Source organism: Manis pentadactyla, chromosome 4, assembly GCF_030020395.1.
Source record: "Manis pentadactyla isolate mManPen7 chromosome 4, mManPen7.hap1, whole genome shotgun sequence".
NCBI lineage: Eukaryota > Metazoa > Chordata > Mammalia > Pholidota > Manidae > Manis > Manis pentadactyla.
The window spans coordinates 144,187,978-144,206,097 of record NC_080022.1 but is presented as its reverse complement, the minus strand read 5'-3'; the positions used below and the strand labels follow the sequence as shown (position 1 = coordinate 144,206,097).

The 18,120-nt window shown below is 51.7% G+C and overlaps 2 protein-coding genes across 10 annotated transcripts in view; one reads left to right on the top strand and one right to left on the bottom strand.

The window, feature by feature from the left end:
• Window positions 1–16: 16 nt before the first annotated feature.
• On the top strand, window positions 17–8,155 carry TRAF4 (TNF receptor associated factor 4). Of its 6 annotated transcripts, none has more exons than XM_036889799.2 (8): window positions 17–715; window positions 3,511–3,594; window positions 3,711–3,762; window positions 4,357–4,461; window positions 4,532–4,693; window positions 4,782–4,943; window positions 5,030–5,185; window positions 5,441–8,155. In XM_036889799.2, the coding sequence occupies exons 1-8, from the start codon at window positions 573–575 to the stop codon at window positions 6,071–6,073; spliced, it is 1,497 nt and encodes a 498-aa protein (XP_036745694.1). In that variant the 5' UTR covers window positions 17–572; the 3' UTR covers window positions 6,074–8,155. The 6 variants fall into 6 exon arrangements, with proteins under 6 accessions (XP_036745694.1, XP_036745693.1, XP_036745696.1 ...); XM_036889798.2 differs by having other exon boundaries at window positions 4,529–4,693; XM_036889801.2 differs by lacking the exon at window positions 3,511–3,594.
• A 120-nt stretch (window positions 8,156–8,275) lies between these two features.
• The window catches only part of FAM222B (family with sequence similarity 222 member B), a 63,345-nt gene continuing 53,500 nt past the window's right edge, over window positions 8,276–18,120 (bottom strand). For 2 of the 4 annotated variants that reach the window (XM_036889795.2, XM_036889796.2), the window contains exons 2-3: window positions 17,978–18,099; window positions 8,276–12,147 (exon numbers count right to left, since the gene is read on the bottom strand). In XM_036889795.2, coding sequence (XP_036745690.2) covers window positions 10,538–12,147; window positions 17,978–18,059 — 1,692 coding nt within the window. In that variant the 5' untranslated portion in view covers window positions 18,060–18,099 and the 3' untranslated portion in view covers window positions 8,276–10,537. The remainder of the gene's footprint in view (window positions 12,148–17,977; window positions 18,100–18,120) is intronic. The other 2 variants (XM_036889797.2, XM_057501105.1) reach the window with 1 other exon arrangement.

Here is an 18,120-nt window from a genome sequence, read left to right as displayed (position 1 = left end):
TGAGCAAAGCCTTAGACTGGGGCTGTGGTTCCTCTGGCACAGCGCCCAGCCTGGCTTCCCCGCCCCAGCCGGGCTCCCCGGATCTGGTTGCCAGGCTTCGGCTGCCTAACACCTGGAAGCTGTTGCCCCGGGCCTTTGAGCGACACGTGGCCCCAGAGACTGAGCTGTCGACTCTGGAGAAGTGAACCTTTATGGCGCGGCCAGGCCCGGCGCCCGGGCCCCTCCGCCCCACCTAGCGTCAGGTTCCCCCACGTCGAAGCCACAGTCTCTTACAAAGGGGAACGAGGAGCCCGTGCTTCACGGAGCAGACGAGGTTGGCCATACGCTTACCCGTGGTCGCGAGGTGGGTGGGGAGCCGGGCTGATACGGGCACTAGGACCGCGCGGGCGCGGCCCCGCCCCCTCTTCCGGCGGGAGGGCTCGCGGGCTGGGCGCAGGCCGCAGGCCGCAGCCGCCAGTCGGCGCCTCCCGGAGCCTGGAGCCTGGATCGCGGACGGAGCGAGGCGCGGGCTGTGGGGCCGCCGCGTGTCTGGCCCCGCTCGCCCGTGCCCCCCGCTCGCCCGCCTGCACGCCATGCCCGGCTTCGACTACAAGTTCCTGGAGAAGCCCAAGCGGCGGCTGCTGTGTCCTCTGTGCGGGAAGCCCATGCGCGAGCCCGTGCAGGTTTCTACCTGCGGCCACCGCTTCTGCGACACCTGCCTGCAGGAGTTTCTCAGGTGCGGGCCGGGGGTAGCGCGGGATGGCCGGTGGTGAGCGTGATGGGGGACACCGCATGGAGAGGGGCCCAGGCTGGAGGTACGCTGGGCCTTTGTCTGGCCCTGGCACCGTGACCTCAGGGCGCCCGTCGTGATGTCACGGGGTGGCAGTGACGTCAGGCCCGAGGGAGGACCCCACGCACCAGTTAGTAGGGCCCCGGGTCTCACCGGCGCCCTAGCTCGAAAGAATTCCGTACCTTCCCGCGGGTTGGAGGTGGGAAAAGAGGCCCTTCCTGACCCAGGCCGGTCCTTCCCCCTCACCTGAGAGCGAGAGCGACAGCATCCTTGAACTTTGAATCCTTCTGGGAAGAGGACAAAACCCTCTGTCCCGCACAGCACCTTACGCCTCCGGAGCCTTCATCCATCTAACCTCGTTTGAGTCTTCCAACATTAACAGAACAGCAGCTATTGTTCTCCCGTTTCACAGGTGATGAAACGAGATTCAAAGAAAGGCGGCAATTTGCCCGTGGCCACACCATTACTTAAAGGCATTACTGGGATTTAATCCCCTGCTGCTTGTGGTCACAACCGGGAGGACGGTGATACTGCAGATCTGCCCTGAAGCAGGAACTCTTTGGGCGTCCCTCCCTGGCCCTGGGGGTCTTGAGTAATGCAGGTCGTCTATAAGCCTGTACGATGGAGTCTCACTCTGGGTGTCACTGAAGACCCCCTACCCTCGGGGGAGCTAGGTGATCCCTCGGCTCTAGGGCATCCGTTGGGTTCTGGGCACCCTGGGGCTTCTTGAATCTCCTGCTTTCGCTGGGAAGTGCTCAGGCTCGCTCGCTCGGGTGTGGGGCGGGAAGGAGGAGGATCCCGTACTTCTGGGGAAGTCTGCTCCCCAAGAGCACAGGGGAAAGGCTGGATCAGCCATAACCATCTGTCAGCAGGCTCTTTGCAGAGGGGATCCAGGGGCGCAGGCAGGGAATAACGTCTGGGGCTCCGGCCTTCAGTGATCTTTCCCTCCCTTCGTCCTCCACAGCCCCGAGCTGGCGGAAATCTCAGCAGACTCTTTGTTTTCAGTTCCCCACAGCCTGGGCCGGCTCCTGCCCTCACAGATGCTTCTGCACAAGCTGCTGGGCCGCCCCCTCCTCCTTTTCCCTCACCCTCCTCCCTCCACTAGCCAGTGTACACACGTACTCCCCTACAGACACACAGTCCCATTGTCTTCTCTGGTGCCCTTCTCTGGCCCTCTGGTTTCCAGATGAGGCCAGCTGAGCGTCTCCCCAATACCCCCACCCCCAACAGACCCACCCTGCCTGCTTCAGAGATGGGGCGAGGGGGCTGTCAGGCCTGTTTCCTTGCATCTCTGCCCCTCGGTGCTTTGGTGTTTTCTGCCCCTCCCCCTCCCGGAAATCCCCTCTTCCTCTCCCAGAGGCCCCTCCCCCCATCCTGTTTTACCCCCTGGGCCTGGGCCTCCACTGCGCAGCCTGGAGCAGTCTGCCTTTATCTCCCCCACTCCCCTACCCTGAGCTGTGCTGCTGAGGCCCCGAAAGGACAGCGGTTGGGCGAGCTCTGCTCCTCACCACCACCTCCTACCCTACAAGCAAGGGTGTCCACAGCCCTGGTGGAACCTTTGTCCTGGCTGGGCCCCAAGCAGCTCAGGCTAATCTGAAGCCTGGGGACTCGGCTCAGTCCCCTCCCTGTCTACAAAACCAGTAAGTCAGCACATTCCTGAAGCAGCCCAGCAGACCCCCTCCCCCGTGGCCCACCCCTCTTTCCTCATTCCCGCCAGGGTTATTACTCAGGTTGGTCCAGGAAGGCTGGTTGCCCTGTGGGCACAGGCACAGCTCAGTGCCTGGGCATGTATTATCGGTATTGGTGGCGTGTCCCTGTATAGCAGTGGAGTTGAGGGGAGGAGGTGGATACTAGAGGTCTGTGGGCACCTGAGGCATTCAGTTCCTGCAAAGTGCCATCATGGACAGGGCTGCCATGTGGCTTCTGCCTTGATCCCTGCCTGCCTTCCACCTTCCTGACTCAGACCTGCCAGGAATGCCATGCCCAAGGGTTTCAGTCCTGCTGGGTTAGCCCTTGCCCAGACTAGGTCACGCCAGGTGTGCGTGACTGGTCCTGGCTAGGGTCAGCAAGGCCATGTTGGTGGAAGGAGGCCTGCCAGCTGGTTCCTAGGTGCTCACAGCCTGGCGGGGATTGGTGGAGGACGGCAGCGGGCAGGGTCAGTAAACTGCAGATTCATGCCTTGCAGTGATCAGTCTTGGCTGTGCTTGCCTAGACATTTTTTTTTTTGCTCAGCCTTTTCTGTGTGCTGCAAAGTGTAGTAGAACCTATCCGAACTGTGGAGTCAGATGTATCCAGGTGCTGCTTCACCTGTGAGTTTCAGTTCATTCATCTGCAAAATGGGGACACTGAACCCCCCTTCTTAGAGGCAGGAGGTGAAGACTGGATGGGCATGTAAACAGTGCCTTGGAGTGAGCTTTTCCTTTTCTTTGCTTTAGGAGACACACCCTTACAGGTGGAGGGAAGGGATGGGCTTAGGTGGCCCCAAGCTGACCTTTGCCCTGGGTTCTTGGCCCAGCACCCTCCTGGGGGCTGGGCAGCCCTGGCACTTGATCTCAGCCCCTCCCTGCTCACCCACCACCCCCTATCCGAGAATGATAAAACTAGCCTGAGGCGGGGGGTCGAGGGAGGGTTGGCTGGGCAGCCTGTTCTTTTCTAGTGCAGCTGCCTTCCTGGGGGGAGGGGTGCCAGCTGCCACCTGTTAGACAAATGCTGTCTGAGGCAGCTGTCTCTGCCTCCACTAGGCCCAGAACCCCCCACCCTGGAACAAGAGCTGGGGTCCTGTGGAAGTGGGTACCCTCAGGCCTCTGCTTGCCCTCTTGTCTCAGGTGGGGCTGGCTAGGAACCGGTCTGGGGAGGGAGGGAGGCTGCCCTGGTTGAGAGGGTGGGGCCCAGGTCCTGCCAGTACTGTGGAGCCTTGACCCTGTACCCTCCCACTTCACAGTGAAGGAGTCTTCAAATGCCCTGAGGACCAACTTCCTCTAGACTATGCCAAGGTGAGTCCACAGTGCCAGGCAGAGGCCCAGGTTACAGGCTGTTGCCCTTGGTGGAGCCTGAAGCTGCTGGCAGCCAGTGGGCTTAAAGCCAATGTCAACTCAGTGCTGCAGAATCATGCACCCCCACAAAGGTGGCCTGTTCTCTCCCACCAGGCTAATTTGCAAATGAGTCCAGTGTTTGCCCTGGAGGGCAGGCACAGTGCCCAGCCAGTGGGGGTGCACAAGAGCTGCTCTGTGCCCACAAGAAGTGCTCCCCTCCCCTTCGGGTGGCAAGCCAGACCTGTGCTGAGGGCCAGGACCCCTCTACCAGTGGAAGGAAGCAGAGGGTATGGGAGTTGCTTGGGACTGAGCAGGCTGATTGGCTGCCACTCAAAAGGGGAGTGTCATGTGCAGGCATGTTGAGAACCCTGGGACCCAGTTTGGAGCATATAGCACCTGCTGTGCCTATCGTCCCTGGGCACTGAGGGAATACAGTTCAAGAAAGGGTGGTGCTGGCTCTAAGGTAGAGTGAACTGTTTGGGAGTGGAGGGGGTAGGCACCGGGGACTGTAGCAGGCACTGACCCTGACCAGGTCCCCCACATCCCTGTTCACAGATCTACCCAGACCCAGAGCTGGAGGTACAGGTGTTGGGCCTGCCTATCCGCTGCATCCACAGTGAAGAGGGCTGCCGCTGGAGTGGGCCCCTTCGCCATCTCCAGGTAAGCCTGAGCGGGGAAGGCTACCCCTACCCCTCCCTTGGCAGACACTCACTGCAGTCCTTCCCAGCAGGGCCACCTGAACACTTGCAGCTTCAATGTTGTCCCTTGCCCTAATCGCTGCCCCACCAAGCTGAGTCGCCGGGACCTGCCTGCACACTTGCAGCATGATTGCCCCAAGCGGCGCCTCAAGTGCGAATTTTGTGGCTGTGACTTCAGTGGGGAGGCCTTTGAGGTGGGTGGGGTATGGCTAAGGGTAGAGGGGGAGTGGGGTACCTGGTGGCCTGGAGATCCCTTAAGCGCACCCCTTCTGGCATTTGCAGAGCCACGAGGGCGTGTGCCCCCAAGAGAGTGTGTACTGTGAGAACAAGTGTGGTGCTCGCATGATGCGGCGGCTACTGGCCCAGCATGCCACCTCTGAGTGCCCCAAGCGCACCCAGCCTTGCACCTACTGCACCAAGGAGTTCGTGTTTGACACCATCCAGGTGAGGCCCTTCCTGAGCAGTGCGCTGTGGGGTACGTAGCAGGGAGTCAGGCTACTGACTGCTGTCTCTCTCCCTCTGTGGCCTAGAGCCACCAATATCAGTGCCCGCGGCTGCCTGTGCCTTGTCCCAACCAGTGTGGTGTGGGCACTGTGGCTCGGGAGGACCTGCCAGGCCACCTGAAGGACAGCTGTAGCACTGCCCTGGTGCTGTGTCCATTCAAAGACTCCGGCTGCAAGCACAGGGTGAGATGCCCCTCCTTCCTGTCAGCCCCCTTCTAGGTCCTGGAAGCCTCAGTGCAGACCAGGCCCTTGGTCCCTGCTCTGCTCCTCTGAAGCCTTCCCCTTCCTGGCCAGCTTCAGCTACCTCCTAGTGCCCTCTGTCTTCCTCACGCAAAGCTGGGTGCCTACCACCCTGTACCTACTCATCCCCTCTCCCCTGGGCCTGCCCCTACTGATAACTCTCCTCCCTTCCCCCATGGCCTGGGGCTTTGCCAACAGTGCCCTAAGCTGGCAATGGCACGGCATGTGGAGGAGAGTGTGAAGCCACATCTGGCTATGATGTGCGCTCTGGTGAGCCGGCAACGGCAGGAGCTCCAGGACCTGCGGCGAGAGCTGGAAGAGCTGTCAGTGGGCAGCGATGGCGTGCTCATCTGGAAGATTGGTAGCTATGGACGTCGGCTACAGGAGGCCAAAGCCAAGCCCAACCTTGAGTGCTTCAGCCCGGCCTTCTACACACATAAGTATGGCTACAAGCTGCAGGTGTCTGCATTCCTCAATGGCAATGGCAGTGGTGAGGGCACACATCTCTCGCTCTACATTCGCGTGCTGCCAGGTGCTTTTGACAATCTCCTGGAGTGGCCCTTTGCCCGCCGTGTCACCTTCTCCCTGCTGGATCAGAGCGACCCTGGGCTGGCCAAGCCACAGCATGTCACTGAGACCTTTCACCCTGACCCTAACTGGAAGAATTTTCAAAAACCAGGCACTTGGCGGGGGTCCCTGGATGAGAGTTCTCTAGGCTTTGGTTACCCCAAGTTCATCTCTCACCAGGATATCCGCAAGCGAAACTATGTGCGGGATGATGCAGTCTTCATCCGTGCCTCTGTTGAATTGCCCCGAAAGATCCTCAGCTGAGTGCAGAAGGGGATGCAGGAGAAAGTGGGGTGGGACATGACCTTAGTCAAGCATGAACCTGGAGAGGGGGCTGGGCCTCCTTTCAGCTGCTGCCGCCTAGGTTCTGTTACCCCACTCCTACCCCTTCGCTACCACCCTCAGGTGCCTCCTATTGGTGCTTCAGTCCTGGCCTTTGGGGAGCAGGTCTTGAGGTCCTCAAGGGCTTGGAACAAGTGATCCCAAGGCCTGTCTCCTCTCCCAGGCAAGGCATACAGGCCTTGGTGCAGCCACACACTACCCTGAGCTGAGGTGCCTGCTGGTGATTTGTCCCAAGAGCCATAGTGGGGAGAGGGAGGGAGAGTTGGGAAAGTGAGGGGTAGTTAAAATAATCTCATTGAGATCTGATTTCTCTTCCCCTTTCTCCAGCTGTGCTCCCTCTAGTTATTTATTTACTTAGTGCCAGAGCACAGCAGGGGAGCCTGATTTTTAATAAAGCCTCGACTATTTATTAAATTGGTTCCAGCCTGACTCGTCTGGGTTGGTTAGTATCCTGGGAGGCTGGGCCCCAATATGAAGCACAGAACCCAAGACTGGCAGCTGCCACTCTGGCCCCAGGATTCAGCTGCAGGGCTTTGATCACCCTCTGGTGGACCTGTGGAGCTGCATCCAGCAGTGTGTGGCAGGCAGACGCCTGCTGCTTCCCTCTAGTGGCTAGATGGGGGAAGTGTGGGCTCTGGACATTTCACTAGGCTCGAGGCCCGGATTTCACGCCCTGCGGAAGATGAGTGCCTCTGCACTGGGCAGGTCTGTTTTGGTCTAATGATAATTAGCTACCCTTTATTGAGTACTTTCATGTGGTGGAGTGGTAAGCACTTTACATGATGTCATTCCATTTAGTACAACAGGCAAGTGAAAACTTTTATCACCATTATAAAGGACCTTAGTGGGCTGTAGTGAAGATTTAATGAGACATGTTTGTACCGCAAAACAAGTGCTTAGTGAATGCTAATCTAACTCTAAAACCCAGCCCACACCCTGAGACAGCGGAACAAAGGGACCTTCGAGGTATACACCACTTTGGCTGTATAAGTGAGGCATCCACACTCATTTGCTTTTTACACAGCATCGCTGCCTGTGATTCTCTGATGAAAATAGGAATGAACAGACTTCTCAGTGCTCTGTTAGCTGGTCTGAGGCAGGGCCTGGATTGTTTTGAAAGCTCCAGCAATCTTGATATACAGCTCCCTTTAATTTGGACATAGATTTGGATCTTCGCTGTGCCTGCTTTCTGATGTAAATTACTGAGCCATCACGGCATCTACCATTGGTAAAATGAGTAATCCTGCTTACTGAGGTTGTAAAGATTAATCATTATATGTCTTACCTTGCCTGGCCCTGAGAGGATCAGTATATGGAAACTATTGTGTGTTAGGGAGAGGTTCAAGGGCTGTAGTTATTGGTTTCTCCACTCCCCACACACACAGACTGATGTGAAAAGATACCTTACCAGGTGATAGGAAAGGACATAACCAGCCTATGGAACTAACCACAAGCTTAGCCTTCGAGAAGGTCGAATTCATTGATCTAGAGGGAAATGGGCCCTGGCTGCTATGCTGAGGTCAAGACAGCCCTCCACCAGATAAAACCATCTTGGTACAGTGAACTGGAAGGTGGTACGGAAAACTGAACTCTGACAGAGGGAAATGCCTTCACTTAAGACAAAAGGGGAAGTTTTTTAATAACGTAAGGTTCAGATCACCAAGGGGGCCACTTCACATGTTACAGATTATAGCACCTAATTTCTATGGTCCTGAGAAATTCCAAAGTTGGAGGTGGGAAAGGGGTGGGATGTATAATCTTAAATTGGCTTTTTAGCAAGCTAGATGGCCCATTTTCCATGACTGATGGTCCTTGGAGTAGAACTGACAATACACTCGCAGCCTCCTGCAGAGGGCAGCCAACCCCACTTACCTATCAGATCCCACCATGCCCCTCACAGCCCTGCCTGGGGCCAAGGCCCAGCAGCTGGCTGGGCCATCTACTCCCTCACCATCATCACAGCACCCGGGATAATGGTTTGGGAGGGCTTCTGAGTGGAATGACTACTATAGGGATCCCCTCTTAACAATGAGGAATTACTTCACTTCTAGTAAATGAGATGTGAGACACCATTAAGAAAAATTACCTCAAACATTCACAGCATTAAACGAATAGGACAAGATCCAAAGGTGCGTTTTCCTTTTTACTGGTTCATAATAATCTTAAAAACCCCATCACACCCATAAACCACCACAGGTGAGAAGATGAGGGAGATGGAGAATGAATGCTACAGTATGTGGACAGTGTGGAAATCCAGGTATCCCCTGGGGGCAGTGGGGGCAGTATGGAGGCAGGGAGCATGGATAGGAGGCCCTGGCTTGGACCCTTATTGCTGGTTGGGGGTTGGCTGGCAGAGAGGGAGAGAGGCTCAGGGTGAACTAGGAAACATCTCACACCAAAGGCAAAGGCAGTCGGGGGGGGGGGGTCACAGTACATTTTCCATGCAGACTAGGGGTGGGAGTGAGAGCTTCAGAGACTTGCACCCCTACACGGGAAGAGATGGGCTTGAGGTTTGGTTTAAAGCCCCCAAGTTGGTGTCTGGTCCAGTATCCTAAAAGGGCAGCTCACCTTTCGGGGAGAGGCATTGGGAAAAATTACATTGAAAATATCTGGTTTGGAGGTCAAGCAGGGACAAGGGGAGACGGTGGTGCTCTTTAAATTTAACTCAGAGAAGCGAGAACTGGAAGGGGGCCCTGGGTGAGATGGTGGCCAACACCTTGGGAGAAGGCATTGCAACAGAAGCTGTAGGTGCTCCTGAGAGCTCAGGAGAGGGAGGTACCAGTGTTGACAGAGTGTTCACAGGAAAACAATGGGGAAAAATAAATTAGGACTTTGTGATGCTATCATTTGGCATAACACAATCAGACATTTTTTCTTTTTTTTCCCCTTTTTTTAAATATAAGGCAACTTGCCAACACATAATTTAAAAACTGGTCTTCAGTCACATTGCTTCAGATCACTAGGGAATTTCTGGCTAAAGAACAGTGGATAGTATACTAAGCAAACCCAAAATCTTAAATAAGAACATCAGGTCACATTCCCCAGAGACAAGAGGAAAGGTAGTAAGGGCTTATTGGTTAAAAAAAAAAGAGCCCAACTATTCATCTTTAACAGAAGGGTGCAAAAATTACAACAAAACATCTAAATTTAAAGTTACAGAAAAGTTTTAAATTTCTAGCCAACTAATTGCCACTTGGTTAACGAGACAGTTGAGCATGGAGTGAATGGGGGTATGTGCGAAGAATGGGCAAGGGGGCCGGAGGGGCTGTTTCCAATGTAGGCCCACCTCTGGCTGTTAGAACCATGCTCATGTGGTAAGGGAAGAATTCAAAGAGCTTAAGGCTTTGTGTTTTTTTCTTTCTTTCTTCACTAAACTGAGGGGCTGTGAAAGGAGGTGACTAGAAGGTGAATGTACCTGTGGGGCCACTCACACACAATGCTACTCAAACCCACATGACATTCATACAGTAACAGGACGTTTAAAACTTACAGTGTAGAGCAATATTCTTAGCCAGTGTAGAGAACCAAATGCATCTTAACTTTTTTTTTTTTTGGTGTTTTTTAATTCCAAACTCCAATGTGATCATCCCTTACCTAACTAATTCCTCAAGATTTTGTTTTGTTTTGCTTGTTTTTTGGAGAGGATGGGGGATAAGGGTAACAGTGAGAAAGGGATCTTGGGTATGCTGGATGGTCACTGCATTTCTCTAGGGCTGGAAAGGGGAGAGAGGTGCCAGGATATCAATATAAAGATAGATTTTTCCCCATGCCTCAAGGCTACAGCTCATGCCTGCAGGATGCCCTTGAGAGTGTGGCAAGAACAAGGGCAGTATATCTAGGATCATGGCAGATGTCAAACAGTCTTTAAGCATGGAGAAGCGCTGGGAGGAGATGGAAGACTGGGTCGGTTTTGCTTTGAAGCCTTTGGGAGAATAAGGAACTTGCTTCCAGAGCACTTGGGAAGTCTGGCTTCTTCATCTCAAAAGACAGACAGGGAGAGGCCTAGCTTAGCGGGCTGGGCACCTAAAGCTCCTCACCTGGGGCCCTTCCCTAACCCACACCTCAGTCCTGAGGGGAAAAGGCAGAGGAGGAGGAAGAGGGCTAAGGGGGAGGGACTTGACTGAGAGGCCAGAAGAAGAGAGAAGTCTGGGGTTGGGGTTAGGTCCCAACATAAACCCAAATGCTGCTGGGGCTAATGGAGAGGATGATGAGGGCACAGAGGACCCCTCTCTGTCCTCAATCAGATCCCACCAAATTCCCTTTCAGACATCTAAGAATGATCACATTGGAAGAGCAAAACTTTCAAACTATCCAGTTACTCAAAATAAAGACTAAACCTAGGAGAGTGATGTATGATGTGTAGCTTGTGGAGGGCACCAGGGCTACCTATCTATACCCAGGGTGCTGAATATGAAGATTTCGACTATCTGTGGGATCAGGGGCTCGGTTGCCAGGGACTCGGTGGGCCTTGCTCAACATGGCCAGGCTCTGTTCTCGGAAGCAGGCCTGCTGGAAATCCCCGCTTAGGTAATCCACCGTTTGTATCAAGCTGTTCTGGCTTGCCACTGAACTGCCCCCAGTCCCTGCTCGGTAGTGGGCCCCAGCAGCCGTCCCACAGTCGAGGGGTGCACCTGTGGGCTGCCCACCATGGAATGGCATGGCGAGGTCCTGAGACCCCGAGCTGTCGCTATTGGGAGTGGGCAGAATGTTGTTCCACAGGGGCTGGAAGTAGTGACCATTGGGGTAGGCCAGTGGGGCTGCCAGGCCGTTGACTGGTGGGGATGGGGTTGGCTTCTCCAGGGGTGGCTTCAGATGAAAGGACTGTGCCAGGCAGAGTTCCTGCGGGTAGGCAGGGGCCTTGCCCACAAAGCCAGGCCCTGCCAACTCGCGTCCTGCTGCATGTTTGCCTGTTAGGCTAGGGGCTGGTGTCCCACCAGCCTCACTGCACATCTGTTGTAGGTGGGCCAGCTGATGCTGGTTCCAGGCGACTGGCTTGAGGTCGCTAGGGTAGCCAGTGGGGGCTCGAGAGATGCCCGTGGGCAGGTTGACAGAGCCTGCAGCAGGCAATGCGGCTGTGGCCGCGTGGGTGTGCTCCATGGGATTGACCACACAGGAAGGCATTGGTGTGGGGACGCTGTGGGTCGACACCCGGGTGCTTGCATTGATGAGCAGACTGCGACTAATGGGGCTGGGGTTGGCGATCTGGCCCTCACACACTGAGGTAGTGCTGATGCCTGCCCTCGTCTGGCAAAACTGGTTGATCTGGTGCACGATGCTGCTCAGGTCCGGGGGCTGGCTGTGCTGCAGGGTGGCCGCCATTGAAAGGGGTATAGTTGAGGTAGACACGGTCACATTTGGGGGAACATCTGAGTCTGGCATCTTCCGGCCCCCATGCAGCAAGGGATTCGGGGGGTGCTGGAGACCCTGGTGAGACAGGGCCTGAGGGTGGACCAAGCCCTGGGTTTGGGCCAGGGGCTGAGGGTGGCCCAGACCCTGAGGCTGCTGGAGGCTCTGAGGGTGGGACAGTGCCTGGGGTGGCGGGATACCCTGAGGGTGCTGCAGAGTCTGGGGAGGGACATGGGCCAGGGTCTGTGCATGCTGCAGGGCCTGCTGGCGGGCCAGAGCCTGGGCCTGGGGGTGGGCTAAAGTGCTGGGTGCCACAGTAGCATAGGGTGCTACTGGGGGGTTCATGATGGCCTCGGGGAGCAACCGGGCTCGGGTGCCGTCAAAGTCCTTGAGTATGCTTTTGGCTGGCACTTTGACAATGGCAAGCAGGCCTGCCTTGGTGGTGGCAGCCTGAGTCGGGTAGGGGCTGTAGCGCTGGGCTGATGTGTCGAGGCCGTTCACAGTACGACGAACGTGTTTCCGCTGGGGAACCTTCACACTGTTGGGGAAGATTTTTATAGTCAGTGGGTTGTTTGCGACCTTCTTAGCATACGCGTCCAATTCGGCTGGGGTAGGATAGTGAGCAGTTCTCATTTTCTGTGTAGTGTCCCCTAGAGAGAGAGAAGGAGAAGGAGAGCAAAGAAGGAGAGGGAGCTCATCAGTGCCAAGCCAACCAGCCCTTCTAGATTCCCCTCTGAAGGCCTAGGGTAGGGAGTGGATAACAAAGTTGTCATCCCTCGTCTTCATTTCAGATGAAGCCTCAGTCTCCACACGACACCCTAGTAAAGAGAGCACCCAGGGTGACTACAGTTCAGTCTGAAGTGGCCAGGGAGGCATCAGCTTTCTCTTTTGCCTTGGCAGCTAGGATGCCATGTCCACTGGGTGGGCATCCTGGCACAGCAAACAGGATGCTTCTCTTCCAGAAGCAGAGGAATAAGCTGCTACTAGCCTTCCCCTAACCCCGGGTCACAAGTTCACTTTTGTTTACAGCTTACTCTGCCTGACTGAGTGAGGATCAAAAGGCTTTTATTTATTTCCTTGGTGGGGGGGGTGACAATAACAGGGCAGCAGGGAGGGAGATGAGGAGAAAGGATTCAGAGAGTCTTGGTCCTGAGAGCTAAAAATAGTCTGTATTCGGCCCTTGTCAGCTGTCACTTTCCAAAATGAAAGAGGAAAAACCTGCTTGTCTTTGGAGACTGCGTTAAGACCCGTTCAATGCGCCTCATTTAATGTTAACAGTCTCTTTGTTCCATCAGGGGGCTCCAGCAGATGTCGCACTTCCAGCCAAAGGAAAAGGTTCAGAGAACAAGAGCCCTTTAAAGATACTGGGCTCCTACAGGGGTCCTCTGCTCTGTTCTCCCTCTCTCTGAGGCAGGGTCTGCCCTGAGTATACACAGAAGGTGCTTAATAAAGGCTTGCTGGGTGAGTAAGTACACAGACTGCCCAGAGCAGAAGTAAAGGGTCTTGGCTGGGAACCTAGGCTCAGCTAGCTGACTCCCGCCCTACTTCCTCCATTCACAGAAGGCAGCCAGGAAAGACTAAGGACTAAGCTGACAGAATGCCTGGCTGTGGCCTCAGCTGGCTTGGCTCAAAGGAGACTCCATTCAAAGTCACATCACTAGGCATCAGCTGGAACAGAAGTGAACAGAAGTGTTAGAAGGAAAAAGGCACTGCTTAGAAAATGCTTCTCTTGAAAACAGGAAAAGAAAGTTCAAGTCAGAAGGGGCGGACAGACTGAGCCCCAGTTCAACACAGCGGAACTTAGCAAAAAGGGCACAGAAAGGAAAAGGTCTGTGCTCTCATGGGCACAATGCTTTGAGCATAGCAGGCACTCCCACATTACGTTTTGCTTTATTTACTGAGTATAGAATAGATGCTCCATTCTTAAGTGATATGTTTGTAAGACAACTGATTTGGAGAAAGTCTTAAAAGGATGATGTGACTGGTGACAATTGAGGGCAGGAAGCAGGAGGCAGAGATGCCCAGAAATCTCCCATATACTATGTAGCACTAGCTGGAGAGCAGGGCCAAACCCCTGAGAGCAGTCTAAAATTCCACAGCTTCTTATAAGCCAATGACCCTCCATGGGTTTCAGTCTTCAGGAAATGGGCCATTTTCTGACCTTTCTTACATTCTCCTGGACAAGTCTAGGGTCACTGAGAGAGAGTCCCTAAACTCAAGGCATCAGAATTCCATTAGAAGCTACCCAAGTCAGCCACTGTCTGAATGGTTAAAAACATGAGACTCTCCCAGCCCAGTGACTCACCTACAGTGGAGACCTAGTAAATCCTCTGGAAGTGCAGTTAGTATAGGTACTGCCCAACTGTACAACTGGGACTTAGCTGAGTAATGAGCCCAAAGTTGCTGGGTTTTAGTTCAGACAGGAAATGAGGGCCTGCCCCTGGGCTTCCCTCCATGTTGGTGGGCTTCTTGAAGGCCAAGTAAGAAAGAGTGGTAGAGTAGCTCCTTGAATGACAGAACCCTTTGTTCCAAGTCAGTACCAGCTCTCAGGTTGTTTCTTTCTAGCAGAGGCAGAAGGCAGGTTGTCCTCATTCAGGAGTATGGAATGGGACACTTAAACTGATTAGTTCTCTTTGTGCTGCCTCTACTGATGCTGACAACAGTGCTGAGGGCAGTCAAATAATAGGATCAGAATCAAAGAGGATAATTCGAATAAGAAAATATGCAACTAAGTATACACATTTTTTGACATTTGTTACAAATGGTGTAGTAATTGATAACATGGGATTTGGAGCCAGACCAACTGGGTGTAAATTCTAGTTCTACTACCCTGGAGAAGTCACCAGCTGTAAGAGTTGAAGATTCCTCATGGTAAAAGGGGGATTGGAATAGGTGTTTGTTAGGATTAACTTAACTTGAGAGAAGTTAAACTGAATTAAATGTATATATGTATACTATTTATCTATCTATCCATCCATGCCTCCCACACAGCAAAAACCCAATAAATGCTAGTTATTGTTACCAGTGTGACAAAAAAAAAAAAAAAAAAAAGAGAATCAAAGGGGAGGGTAGGCACAGGCTACAGGATCTTTGTGAAGGAAGAATCTCAAAGATTAGATGAGTGTGCTGGACAAGACAGAGACCACATTCTGTGAGTCCAGCAAGTGGTTCACCCTTTATTCTGAAAGGTAACACTGGGGACATATGCAGCAGGAACTCTATCTATAGGTGGAAAGGCACAGGGCCTGTGTTTCAAACAGTCTGACCCAAGTGAGTTCTAGCCCAATGTTGTTGTTGGCAAGTGACAGACACTCTACGCCTCATCCTTAAAAGAAAGATGAGAATCTCCCCTGTGGAATTATTGATAAATGAGTAAGAACATATATAAAAATACTCAAGACAGCTCCTGGCATATGGTAGGCACTAAACAAACGTTAATCTCACCGGTATTTCTGATGATTAACTGGGCCAATTGACCATTTCCAAGACCTTCCACTAGGGGGCAGAGAGACATACAAAGAAGCAGTAAAAGAGTGTAATTTTGACATATGTCCCAGGCCCCAGGACTCTACAATGAAGGAGGTCAAAGTTGTTGTCTGAAAGATCTGGGGACCAAGGACCCTTCAACCATTCATCTGGAAATATTTACTGAGCCACTATTATACCTGACTGTGAGCTGGTGATATAGGAGCAGAAGCAAGGGGTTAATGAAGAGAAAACGGGTCAAAGGAAAACAAATTTTCTAAGTCCAGAGTTCCAAACGGCTGGGGACTCCTAAAGCAAGTGACATACTGGAATATACAATCTGGAAAAGCTCTGGGAGGGAATCCAACTAACGCCAACTGTGGTCCTCTACCAAGTCCTTTACCTCACCCAAAGCCAAGATTTTATTTAATCCCATCTGTTCTATGGCAAATTACAATCTAAGACGGGAAATGCATTACATTCTCCTATACCCTTAGGAAAGGAAGAGAAGAGAAAATGTTAGAGTTAGAATGGATCAATCCTGTATTTCTGTACATACAGTGGCTTAAGCCAAGAGAAAATGATTAGCCAGGAGACTTCCAGTGCTGGGCCAAGAAGGCACATATCCCATCTCCTGACCCCTGATCCACCTTTCCCTGCCTTTAGCTGACTCTGACAATATAAAGCACATTAAGTTATAAGCTTCTGTACCCAACTCCACCCCACCAGATACAAAGTTCTGTGTTTCTAGCAACTTACAATACCCTCTCAAGGTTTGGGGGTGGGGGGGAGGAAGGGAAGAGCTGAATAGCAGAGTTGCAAAACTGATATTAAGGTCTCTAGCTGATATGCCTGGGCTCTGAGCAGCTTCTTGGCTACTGGTTCCCAAAGAAGACAGCTTATATTCTATTTCATCTTAACTGTAAATGTTTTAATGCTAACAGCTCTAAGTCACATGACAAGTTTTTTTTTTCTTAAATGTTTTGGGAGAGGAGAGAAGAAAGCAAGCAAGCTTGAAAACACCACTGGGCTTTCTCTTCTGCAAAAGTTTGAATGTAGTTAAGGGTAGCAACAAGAGAGTCAAAAGGATTTACATACAACATCCCTCAAAAGGACAGGTGAGCCTGAAACCAATAAGAAGGATATCTCAATTGTTCAGTAAAGATTTGGAGACAGTGGTTAGCAGAGGCTATTTGGGGGCTGCTTTGAAAAGGATCAGTGGAAATCTAAAGATAAAGCACCTAAGATAAAGCTGCCAATCTGCCTTTCTCCCAAATGGCTCACCCCTTGGTATCACATCTCTGGTGAAGTTGTCAGAGTATGTTAAGGAACCTAGAAGAAAGTCAGTGAGCTGTTTTTGGTCATCTTATTGTATACTTCCAAGTGTGCGCCCTCTTCAGTTGTGTTCCAGAAGTCCAGCACCAGTTATGATGCGGTTAGCATGCAGATTTGGGCAACCAGGGAGCACGCACAACTTCATTACCCAATCATTATTTATTAAGAAAAAGGCTGGGGAAAAGCTGGTACAGCTGAGTTTGCTGGTAGTGTCAGGCAGTTGCAGAAAGAAAATGATCACCTTTAGCTTTGTCATTATGCAAGTTGGATTCATTGCCCAAATTCCAGAACTAGCCAGCCTTATTCTCCCTCAAAGAAAGGAAGTCAAGAGGCTAGACCATTTTAATTTCTGAGGATGATCTCATAGAGCAAGGGTTGGCAAACCACAGCCTACAGGACAAATCCAGTTGCTATGTTCTCGCAAAAAGTTTTATTGGGGCACAGCCACACTCATTTGTTTACATATTGTCTTCAGCTGCCTTTGCCCTCCAATAGCACAGTTGAGTAGATGCAACAGAGATCATATGGCCCAAAAAACCTAAAATATTTGTTATCTAACCCTTTACCAAAAAAGTTTGCCAACCCATCATAAAGGATTTAGTAACATGCTGAAGCACCTTCTCTATTACAGGGTAAGCCTAGACGCCTTATCGATTTCCCTCTTTTTGCTCTGAAAAGAAGGTTTGTTCCAAATTTAGGGCCATTTTTACATCTGAAGATAATGTACATGGTAATGAGTCAGGAATAGAATCTTTTCATTGCATTCCATGTAGTACAGGGATAGATGGTAGGAATCTGGGAAAATATGAGGTATGAAGCTCCACTTCCAGCCAATTTAAGACATGATAACAGTTCTCAAAAGCTCAATCTTGTGGGAAGTATATTAGCAGGAATATGTCCAGACTGAGAAAGCTATCCCTGTCCCTTCTGGAGGTGAAAGCTTCTTTACTTGCTGTCAACTGAGGTCACTGGCTCAGAAGGCAGACAGCAAAGCCAAAGGAAACTGTTTCCATGGTAGAGCGTGTTCAGAGAGCTCAAAACAACAGAACAGTACAAACAGTTTGCTTCAGAAATACAGTACATAATCTGGACTATGAGTTTCCATTCAATTCCTCATGGGGGTTCAAAATGAAACCCTTCTTTTGAAGGGTGTTACACAGCTAACCCTTGAACAACATGGGTTTGAACTGCACAGGTCCACCTATATGTAGATTTTTTTCAGTAAACATATTGGGAAATTTTGGGGAGATTTGTGACAATTTAAAAATACAGACAACAGTGTGACCTAAAAATATCAAAAAAATTGAGAAAATGTTATACATATCATGAATGCATAAAATATATGTAGATACTAGTCTATTTTATCATTTCTACCATAAAATCAACAGCAGGCTACTAGTAGTTAAGTTGTGGGGGAGTCAAAAACTATATGCAGATTTCCAACTGTGAGAGGGTTCAGTGCCCATAACCCCACACCACACACACACACACACATATATATATATATACTGTCTCACATTGTTGACAAGTTTTGCAGCTGTTTTCTTGCTGTCTATGCTGAAGACTATCTTGGAGGTACCAAAGTTCAAGGTCAATTTACCCCAGATGTGCCTCTGGGACAGTCCAAACTAGAGACAAAATAAAGGACCACATCCCTTCCTTGGGATCCACATTACTTACATTTCTGAAGTCCAGTGTTCATCTGCGTGTGAGAAAGAAGCTGAAAGGACAGGTCACCTGGCCCTGGTAGACAGGCTAGCATGGCAGACTGGCATCAACACAACATGGGGCAGCCATTCACACTGTAAGGAACAAAAAAACAA